This window comes from Balaenoptera borealis, assembly GCF_965194805.1.
Source record: "Balaenoptera borealis genome assembly, chromosome: 11".
Taxonomy (NCBI): Eukaryota; Metazoa; Chordata; class Mammalia; order Artiodactyla; family Balaenopteridae; genus Balaenoptera; species Balaenoptera borealis.
The window spans coordinates 7,211,470-7,222,166 of NC_138868.1; the positions used below are offsets into that span (position 1 = coordinate 7,211,470).

Sequence of the window (10,697 nt, forward strand, 5' to 3'; positions counted from 1 at the left end):
ATACGCTTAAAAAGGGTTGAAATGGGGGCTTGCCTGGTGGTGCAGTGGTTAAGAACCCGCCTGCCAATGCAGGGGACATGGGTTCGAGCCCTGATCCGGGAAGATCCCACCTGCTGCGGAGCAACTAAGCCCGTGCGCCACAGCTACTGAGCCTGCGCTCTAGAGCCCGTGCTCCGCAACAAGAGAAGCCACGGCAATGAGAAGCCCGCGCACCGCAATGAAGAGTAGCCCCCGCTCTCAGCAACTAGAGGAAGCCTGCATGCAGCAACAAAGACCCAACACAGCCAAAAGTAAATAAATAAATTTTAAAAAAGGTTAAAATGGTAAATTTCGTGTAATATATGTTTTACCAGAATAAAAAAAAAAACGCATCACCTTTAAAAAAAAAAAAAAATCAGGGTAGTCAAGAAAAATGCCTCCTGGTCTAATTCTGCCTCTGCCTCTGGTATGAAATCTCTGCCTCTGGTATGAAATCTCTGCCTAAGGGCAGAAAAGGCTGAGGGTGAGGTGGGAGTCTGAGATTTGTAGGGTCAAAAGGATGGAAAAAACCAGCAGAGAATGGAAGACGGGAGCAGAGAATGGAAGACGGGATCACCGAGGCCGACATTGGCCTCCAGCTGCCCACGTGGTCTGTACCAGTCAGACACCAAGCCCCGCCCCAGCACCTTCCCCTCCTCTCGGTCCCCACTGTCCCCACGCGGAGACAGCCCTCTTCCTGCAACGGCTTCTTCCTCTTTGATCTTTGGTCCATCTCCCACTCGGCCTGGCTGGTGACCCTTCTAAAACCTGGATCTGATCCCACGTCTCTCCTGCTTAAACTCTTTCAGCAGCTCCCATGGCCTCAGCTTCAGCCTTGCAAGCAGAACTGTTCTAAGCCGACTCCGACCCAGTTTTCCAGCTTCACAGTCCTGCCTTTCCTGAGCCCCGGGTTCCTTTATGTCTCACACCATAACCATGTTTGACTACCTTCCATGTGCAAGCTCATAAACGTTATCCCTGATTTGCTTAACGACCCTGCAAGGTTGTTAGGTATCACTGACTGCACTTTAGAGATGGGGAAACTGAGCCTCACAAGGCTAGGTTGGACTCAGAGACCTTTGCTTTTTTTGCCACCTGTCGGACCCTCTCTGTCATTCACTCGGGTGCCTCAGTGCCTTTGCTTATGCATGAGCATAAGTCCGTCAGCCCTCAGGTTTGGCTCAGAATCACGACATCACCGCACCCTTGCCTCAGACATTACCAGTCTTGGTGTTTTCTTCATAGTGTTCAACACTGTTGGAAATTTACTTGCTTACAGATTTGATATCCTTCCCCCCACTAGACTGTGAGCTCCGGGAGAGCAGAGGTTGCATCTGTCTGGTGCCCCAGCACTTGGAGCATGTCTGATGCACTGCAGGTGCTCAATAAGCAGCGCTGATGAGATGGGCCTGCTGATGAGCAAGGCTGATCCCTCCCAGCCCCAGGCCCAGCCCGCCCTCCTGTGTGCTCCCTCAGTCCTCTGGCGCCCGAGAAGCTGTTGGTCCCACTGCACCAGGCCTGTGGTTATTCCTTGGCTCTTGGGCCTCCCTGACAAACCCCAGCCCCCAGGGCCAGCTCCTGGCCTACTCCGGTGCTTGGCCGCCTCTTGTCAAACACCCGAATTAATGTCGGAATATCCCCAATTGGCACTTGGTTCATTCCTGCTTCATTCTCACTATGGGCTAGGAATGAGGTACAATCTTCCAGAAGGCAGGCCCCGCCCTGTTCAAGGCCCTCTGGGGCTGGGGTCTCCCCCAGGGTCAGCCCACAGCTCCCAGAGCCTGGCCTGACTTCAAGAGGAGCCTAGGGGCAGGGTACGGCGAGCGCAAGTACCAGCAGCAGCAAGTTTTATTGCAACCAGGATCCCCCGGTCATGTGGGAGGGGTGGGGCGGAGGGACATCGGTCACTGATGCCATATTCCCAGTTAAGGACACGGAGCCAAAGATCCAGCTGGCTGTGCCCCACGTCTTCCCTCACCCTCCACCCCCGAGCAGGGCGTTGATGGGGCTGAGGCGGAGGGAGGTGAAAAGCAGAGTCCATTTCAGCAGAGCCTTAGGCCAAGGGATCTGAGGAGCAGTTGGCAGTGGGGGTCTGGGTGGCCCAAGATGCACAGGGCACTTTGGGCTGACGTCTACACATACCCTCGTGGGGCTTAGGGGAAAGCAAAGAGGCCACTCTGTCCACGGGGAAAGGGTGGGAGGGAGGGAGACAAAGGCTCAAAGTGAGAAATCACTGGCCAGCAACCACGCAGGTGGAACCTTGGGACCCCGACTTCTAGATCAGGGCCGTGTCCACCAACTGCCTCTGGCATTCACCCCAGCCTGGCCATTCTTGGGTCCTATGTGGGGATCTGCAGGTGGCCCAGGTCCTGGTCCATGATCTGGAGAACGTCGTCCAGGATGGAAGGCCCCAGGTCTACGTGCAGGGAGAGCAGGGAGCTGGCGTGGGACAGGAAGGGCTCCTCAGCCCCAGACTCGGGGGTCAGCCCACTGTGGACCGAGGCAGCCTCTGGAATCCGCCAGATGTCCACACTCCCTGCCTCCTGCGGGGAGGGCTGTGGAGAAGGCTGAGGGGTCTCCAGGTGCAGGCGAGGGGGTTTGGGTGGGGCCTGGGCGGCGGGCAAGGTGAGTGCCTGGGGCCCGCCGATGACCGGGAGGGAGATGGCGTTCTTGAGCAGAGGGGACGGCCCGTCGGGGAGCTCCCGCCCACACAGGGTGGCCGTGCGTGTGAACTGGAAGGGCAGCTCAAAGCCACCATCCTCCTCGGCCTCCTCGGCCTCCTCGACCGCCGTCCCTGGCAGGAGGTGGAACTTGCCTTGCAGGAAGGAGATGTCACCGAACATGTCACTGCCGCCACCACTGCCGATGTGAATGGTGTGGCGGAAGTCCCCCAGTGGTGGGCTGATCATGTCTGAGGACAGCAGGTCCCGCAGCTTCTCCTTCTTGCCTTTGCGGCTGCCGCGCTTCAGATAGATGGGCACCTTGGTGGACATCGCGACCTCACCAGCCAGGCCGGGACAGTCTGCTTGCAGGACCACGGCCTCCGCTGCCTCCTCTCACCACCCTCAAGAAACACCCAGAGGAAGGTTTCCAGACACCAAACACTTGCCAAGTGCGTGTGGTGTGACGAAAGTTGGCCCAAGGAATTTGGAAAAGAAAGATAAACGATCAATGAAGTCAGAGGATCGAGATAACAAAAATCACTTTCTCCCAAGAGGGTTGAAAACTCGTCTGAAAACTGGAAGCAGGAAGGCGCAGAGCTCGGAGGCAGTGATGCTCTCTGGGCTCGTCCTCGCCAGCTTCTCTCTGGTCCAGGGCGGAGGAGCTGAAACATCAAGGGTACAAGTCAGGGACAGAAGGACAAAGGCAGAGGCATCTGTCTCGTTTCTGGGTCTCTTTCATCAGCCCTGGGAGCCCACGTGGGGCTGCACTCCTGTGGGGAGCCTTCCTGGCCGAAGCCTGTGTTCACTCACGGACTTGTTGCACCTCAAGGCCTGGATCAGCAGTGCCAAGCCCCTCCCTCCATGAGCGGGGACCCTAAGCGACAGGACTGAAGTCACATACAAAGCCCTGGCTCCGGTCTCTTGCCCCGAGTCCCCAGCTCTGCTCATCACTGTGGTCTGCACTCAACTGTGCCCAAGACATGACCAGTGCCAGATTGTCTGGGGGTCTCACGGATTTGTCTCAGCTCCCGACTTGATGGAGGGTGGAGATCTTGTAACCTCTGTCTTGCCCTCCCAGGCCTGGCACAGCAGGAGTTCAGCCAACAGTGCATAACGACCGACACCTCGCATTTGGCCCAATCACATCCTACCTGGAAGTGAGGTCACCTGCTCAGAGCTTCCCTTTTCTCCTCCTCTCCGTTAGGAGTTCCTTATGGGCAGGGCCTAAGCCTAATGCAGTTTCTGCCCCAGCGCCTAAGGGGAAGATGGAGTGGGGGATACAAATATTTGGGGGGTGGCAGCTCTGCTCTCTGCCTGGAATTTCGTTGAGTTCTTTGCAAACACATCTCATTTAATCATCACAACCACCCTCCTATCATTCCCGTTTTAAAATTAGAGCTATCAGGGAATTCCCTGGCAGTTCAGTGGTTAGGACTTGGCGCTTTCACTGCCGTGCCCAGGGTTCAGTCTCTGGTCGGGGAACTAAGATCCCACAAGCCACGCGGAGCGACCAAATAAATAAATAAATAAATAAATAAATAAAATTAGAGCTATCGGACATTTTGGAGGGATTCCCATAAGGCATTGCAGAGAGAGAGAGAAGCAAAATGAAAAAATGTAGTCTACAAGATTCCATTTTTTGAAAACATTGACCAGCTCTCCTCCCCACTCTCAGAACATGCATGTATTATGTGTACCTACATATACAGGTCTGCATAGGATTATATTCGATATAGGAACAGAGAAGAATATAGAAGGCTGGCACTAGGTTGTCATATGGGCTACCTAGACTAGGGTAGGGGCAGGGATGGGGTGTGGGGTTTGTGACATGGGAGGAAAGTTGTCCTCAGAAAAAATTAATATCTGGGGCCCATTACTAAGAAATGACATATGTAAGCCAAATATGAAAGGACGGTCACCAAAATGTTAATGGTGGTTCTCTCAAGGTGGTAGAATTTCAGGTGACTTCCCTCTCTTGTTCATACTTCTATAAGCTCAAATTCTTAATAAGAAGCATGTATTATTTATGAGCACGTATTATTCATGTAGTCAGAAAAAATAAAGATATTTTTAATGTGGAAAAAATAAATACACTCTGGAGGGGTGTCGTGCAGGTTTGACAGAAGAAGGAAGTGGAGCAAGCACTTCCTCTAGTTCCCACGGTGGGGGATTGGCCTGATGTGTAGAATCAGAGCACGGAGGGCAAAGAAACTTGTCCAAGGTCACCCAGCGGGTAACTAGATGAGCCCACTCTCCCCAGGCCAACAGGGGCTGAGCAGGTGGGAAATCACTGGGGAAGCGCCTGAGCAGCAGCAGGGAGGCCTCTGCCGGTTCCTCTGCCCCATTCTTCATCCCGGGCCAGGCCGGGCAGGGGGAAGAGTGAGGGGGCTGGCAGGAGGGAGCAGGAAGGAGGAAAGAGGATGCAGGAGAGGCTGAGTCCCAGCTACACACCCCCCAGCCCAGGCCCTTACTCAGGAAACCCCACCCCAGGACCGGACACCCTGGGTCAGTCGAGCTGAGCCACAGAGACCGGACATCTTGCCCCTCCCAGAGCACCTGCAGCTTAATAGGAAACAAAGGAATGACTCTCCGGTGGCAGAATTCCAGCTAAGCTTGGAAGGAGCTGGAGGGAAGGAGAGGGAGGCAGGAAGTGCTCTGAAATCTTGGACTCCCATCACTCCTTTATCTAACAAACATTTATCTGTGCCCACCATGCCAGGCCTGGGGGCATGCTGACACGCATCCTATCTGTCCCCTTGGCAGGAGAAGTCCTGGGGTAGCTTTTCCTTCTTTTTCACTCACGGAGAGGGGGGCTAACTGATGGGATTTGCCCAGAACTTGGGCCAGTTCCCTCCCATCATTCAGGGGCGCCAAGACAGCCTGAATGTTTCCACAACAAATCCGGCGTCCCTGACAGCTCTCTTGCTCTGAGCCAGATGTACCCACCCAATTCCAGATGTGGAGAGAACTGAGGCTGGGGGGAAGGGTTGGGCCAGCCTCAGCCACCAGGGGAGAGCTGGGAACTGCAACCGTCAAGCCCCAAGTATTCAGATTTGGCAACTACAAGACCCCAGGCTCCAGCTACCCTTGCATGGTTTCCATTTTAACGTCCCAGGCACAGCACGGTGGGTGTCATTACTGGCCTTTACAGAGGCAGAAGCTGAAACTGAGAGACGTTAAGCAACTTTGCTGAGGTCACCCAGCTAGTAAGAGGAAGAGTGGGCACTACTACGTAGCTGGGTCCCAGTGGCTCCGATGCAACGGGCCGTGTCAACCTCTGTGAACTGCTTGGGGAGCAGGAGAGAAACAGGCTCCCACCTGGGCTGGGGCCACCGGGTCCCCAGGCCTCCTCCATTTAAGTCCTACCTCTTGGTTGGCCCCCTCTCTCAATTTGCAAGTGTCCAGACATATGAGAATGAGCTCTCCATCAGGACAAGGCTCTGGGGGCCTGGGACGGGGGGCTTCCTGCAGCTTTGGGAGGAGCAGATGGGAGACATCCCAGCTCTGTGGGCTTGCTCTGGAAGGAGCCCAGGGCCTCCTTTAGAGAAAATGACTTCCTGGACGCAGAACCCCTTCTGTCACAAGGAATACTAGGCCACTCTCCACCAGGAGTGTTCAAAAAGCAGGCCTCTGACCTTGAACCCATCTCTACCTGGAACTCACTCTAACCTTGGGAAGACACCTTTCCTCTCTGGGCCTCACCTTCCTCGTCTATGAAATGGGATGACAATAAAGCCATTACCAGGGGGCTACTGGAGACCCTACTGCCATACTGCAAGTGAGAGAGAGCGCCGATGTACAAAGACAGGGTTAGCGGGTCACTGTCAGCCCCGATATTTATTCAGCAAATAGCTGTAGGGCCTTCCTCAAGCATTTTGGTTCTCCGGGGACAGTGCTCCAAACAAGACCAAAAATGAACAGCCCCCGAGCGGAGGGCTCCGCCTCTGCCTGCCGGCCAGGACTTAGCCTGCTTGCGTAGAGTCCCCCTCGCTGGCAGCGGGGTCTCCCAGCGTCGCTGTGCGGAGCGGCGCTCGGCTCCTCGGCCACTAGGTGGCGCGCGCTCTCCCTCTACTGCCCCTCGTCCCGGAGGGTTCCCGGCGCGCACCCGGGTCTCCAGCGCGTCTCCGGCTCCAGGCGGGCGTCCCCCAAGGAGCCGCACGTTGACGTACCAGGTGAGGATTGTCTACGGGATCTTCTTCTCTTGGGGGGTTCTGGTCTCACAACCCGACAAAGGGGGGAAAAGGGAGAGATCCGGGACCCTGCCCGGGTATCCAAACTCAGGGAGGAGCCTCCCCCGTGCTTTCCGGCCTGGGCGATGTCCGAGTGTCCGCTCGGCGCAGGGCCAGAGCTCTGGCGTGCAGCCCCCGCCCCTGGCTCCCGTGGGTCCGGCTCCTCAGCCCCAGCTCGGGTTCCGGCGCCGACCCCTCCCAGCCCTCTGCCCGAGTGCAGCCCAGCGCAGTTCGGATCCGTTTCAAGATACTCGCGGCCACGGCTAAAGATAGGAGGACACCTCACCATCGACTAAAAATACGACCCTGAGCCCGGGCGGGGATGGCAGCGGGAGGGCACTCCCGGGTCCCGGGGGTGGGGCGGGGGCTCTGGCGCAGTGTGGAGGGCTGGACCGGGAGTTCAGGTTCGGGATGCGCGGCGCACCGCAGGCCGAGGGGGACGCGGGCGTGGCCGCCGGGACCAAGGCGCGGGCGGGAAACATGGTGCAGCCCGAGGCACCCGGGAAAGGATCTACGTGGAGGTGAGTCGGGGGCCGGGGCGCGAGCTGGGATGGGGCGCCTCAAGGATGGGTCTCCCTAGGAGCCGCGGTCGGGCCGCAGAGTCCCGGCCTGAACTCACCTTGAGCGCGTTCAAGCGACTGACCGGCGGGCGGCGAAAGCTCAGGAGCTGGACCGCGCGGCGATGGGACAGACCTGGGCTGTGAACTTACAGTGCTGACAGTGGCCCCTAAAGCCCCGCCCCCTGCCCGCGGAGCCAATGCCGGGGCCGCCCCAACTAGGCCACGCCCACAGCCTCGCCCTACTCCCTGGCCCGCCTGGGCTCCCCCTTTGGAGGCGCAGCGCGGGGGTCCCGCAGCCGCGCGGGCCCGGAGGTCCAGTTCAAGTTCGGGCGGCTGCGGGCCAGGCGGCGTCGGGTGCCCGGGCTGGACTCCGCGGACTCCGGCTGTGCCCGTCGGAACCAAAACTCTCGGTTCTAGGAGGGCCGGGTCCGGGGAGGCGCCCGCACAAGTGTATTCAGTGACTACTAAGGAAATGAATGAGGCCTTAGAGGCGCCTATGTTAAAATATTACAGACTTCCGAGAGCTTTCAGGAGTTTGCCGCCCCTTAGAAAAGAGGGCATTGAGGGTGTGTGCGGGTGGAGTGGCCGGGCCATGCCCGTGTTTGCTGTCAGGCTAAGTGGCTTCCGGGGCTGGGGTGGGACCCGTACTTAGACTCATTCCAACATCAGTTGATTGGCTGGTTGGTTGGTTCATTCATTCTTTCATTCATTCAGTACGAGAAACATTTACTGAAGGGCAGGCCCTGCACAGGAGCTGGAGCTAGACTGAAGGGAACTCTGCCCTTGCTCCTTTCAGTGATTCAGCAGATAATTGTGCATCTATAGGTGCCAGGCGCTGTTCTTGTCGCTGGGGATGCAGCCCCCTCTGGACTGGGACCTACTGTCCAATGATGGGAAATGGAGGAAACCCAAGTCCCCAAGTAGACTGTGACACCATTCTGAGGGAGCAAGTGCTAAGAAGAGTGGGGCAAAGGAAGGGTGGATGGTAATGAGGTGAGGGGACCTTGCTCTCTGGAGGGTGACAGCTGTGACCGTACAATGTGACCAGGATGATGAAAGCTTCCATACTGTAAATGTGGGAGGGACTCTTAGGGAGAGGGGGTCAGGAAGGCATCCTGAAGGAGGGAAGGTTGCTGGGGGTGCAGGTGGGGATCAGCCAAGTCAGAAGGGAGGGAAGGATGGGGAGAAGGGGAGTGGAGTAGGCAAATGGCCCCTTCCTAAAGATGTCCACGTCCTAGTCTCTGGAACCTGTGAATATATTTTGTTACATAACAAAGAATAATTAAGGTTGCCAATGGAATTACAGTTACTAATCAACTGACTTTAAAATAGAGAGATTATCCTGAATTATCTGGGTGGGCCCAATGTAATCACGATGGTCCTTAAAAGTGGAAGAGGGAGACAGGAGAGTCAGAGAAAGAGATGTGATGACACAGAAATGCTGTGTTGCTGCTTTTGAAGATGGAGGAAGGGGCCACAAAGGCATGTGGGCGGCCTCTAGAAGCTGGAAAAGTCAAGGAAACAGATTCTCCCCCAGAACCTCCAAAAGGAACATGGCCCAGCTGACCGCTTGATTTTAGACCCATGTTGGACTTCAACAGAACAGTAAGTTAATAAATTTGTGTTGTTTTAAGCCCCCAAGTTTGTGGTGATTTGTTACAGCAGCAATAGAAAACTAATACAGGGAAGTTTCAGGTTTTAACCTTGAGCCTTCCTGGCCCCTCCTTTAACTCCCCAGGGAGCATCAGTCAGGTGGATTCTGCCAGGACTGGCCTGGTGGCTCAGAGGAAAACTGAGGCCTGGACAGTGGAGGAATGGGGCCCTGGGCCAAATTGTCGTGTGTGTGGATAAGTATTGTACCTCTCTCCCTTCCTGCCACCCAGGCTCTGCCAAAGATCCACCCACCCAGGCTTGCCTGTGCCCCTTACCAAGTGCCTCTTGCCCCTGAGCTCCTCAAATCCTCTGAGAGCCCAGCAAGGTGGGCAGAACCAGCATCACTATCCCCCTTTACAGAAATGGAAACCGAAGCTCGGGCCCTGACAGTGATCTACTTAGCCTGAAAGTGGCAAGACATGCTGGCTCTGGGCCCTCGTCCCCACTCAGTCTTCTCACCCAGCCATTGTCACCCCCCACCCCGCCTTCCTTCCCACACACAGCCAGGTAGGGGGACAGCTAGGTGCCAGGCCCTGAGCACTGCTTGTGAGCCACAGACCCAGGTTCTGAGCTGGCTGTGCTGCTGACTTGCTCTGTGGCCACAGACGAAGAAAGGACAGTCCCTTTCTGAGCCTTCTTGCCTGTAAAATGGGAGTTACATGAGTCCCAAGCAAGATAAGGGACTTGCGCGTGTATTGTTGATGGGAACACACAGTCCCCGTAGGCAGGAGTTTCATGGAAACGTTATAACGGGAGCTTTGGGGGGTGGCGACTGACCTTGCCACCTGACCTGGAATGAGTCTAATGATGCATGGATGACTCTAATAATGACCCCCCCGGGCCTGCAAGAGTGAGGCTGAGGCGCAGCCCCGCCCATCAGCTGAGCGTCCTCCATTGGAGGAAGGGGCTCGGGGAAGGTTAGGAGCTCCATTCAGGGCTGGTGGCAAAACAAAGTTACAGGGATGAAAGCTTGCAGAGGCAAAGACCCTCATGCAAGGTCACTCAAAGCCAGGAACCAACTCCAGAGCGCTTTGGAGAGGTTCTGGTGTGTGTGTGTGTGTGTGTGTGTGTGTGTGTGTGTGCAGTTGGGGAGCATTGGGGGATGGATAGAGAGCAGCAGATTTGGCCCCTAAGCCTGACCCAACCCCTGGACCCCTCCCTCAGCGACTAGCCATCCTCTCAACCAGGCCCCAAAGCCACAGGAACTGCGCTCTGGGGACCGTTTTAAGCCCACCTGGATGTGACGTGCTCCCACCCAGTGCCAGCTCCCCGAGCTGCTCAGACTCTCCTGCCACCAGCCAGAGATCCGGCCCCCACAAAGCCCACATCCAGGGCCCGCTTTGTGCCTGGCACTGGGTTCTGTGCTTTACAAAGCACTCAGGTAGGTGGTTCATTCTCCCCATTCACAGATGCGGTCATGTCACTTGGCTGGGGCCCGGGGAATCCCTGGGGAGCCGGCTGCTGGCGGCTCTCAGCTCTACTGAATGGACGGGATCTTTGCAGATACGCCCAGTGTTGCCATGGCAGCCCTGCAATTACTGAACATTTATAAAACAGGATTTCATTGACTAAAA

The 10,697-nt window shown here is 56.4% G+C and overlaps 1 protein-coding gene and 1 long non-coding RNA gene across 5 annotated transcripts; one reads left to right on the top strand and one right to left on the bottom strand.

The window, feature by feature from the left end:
• Window positions 1-1,848: 1,848 nt before the first annotated feature.
• Window positions 1,849-7,622, bottom strand: CDC42EP2 (CDC42 effector protein 2). Of its 2 annotated transcripts, XM_082340929.1 has the most exons (3): window positions 7,530-7,622; window positions 3,833-3,935; window positions 1,849-3,343 (listed from the first exon to the last, which is right to left on the bottom strand). In XM_082340929.1, the coding sequence occupies exon 3, from the start codon at window positions 3,009-3,011 to the stop codon at window positions 2,358-2,360; it is 654 nt and encodes a 217-aa protein (XP_082197055.1). In that variant the 5' UTR covers window positions 3,012-3,343; window positions 3,833-3,935; window positions 7,530-7,622; the 3' UTR covers window positions 1,849-2,357. The 2 variants fall into 2 exon arrangements, with proteins under 2 accessions (XP_082197055.1, XP_082197054.1); XM_082340928.1 differs by lacking the exon at window positions 3,833-3,935.
• On the top strand, window positions 3,942-10,697 carry LOC309605278. Of its 3 annotated transcripts, XR_014231324.1 has the most exons (4): window positions 3,942-6,853; window positions 8,296-8,463; window positions 8,932-9,309; window positions 10,533-10,697. It is a non-coding gene; the product is annotated as an uncharacterized lncRNA (long non-coding RNA). The 3 variants fall into 3 exon arrangements; XR_014231322.1 differs by having other exon boundaries at window positions 7,491-9,309; XR_014231323.1 differs by having other exon boundaries at window positions 8,296-9,309.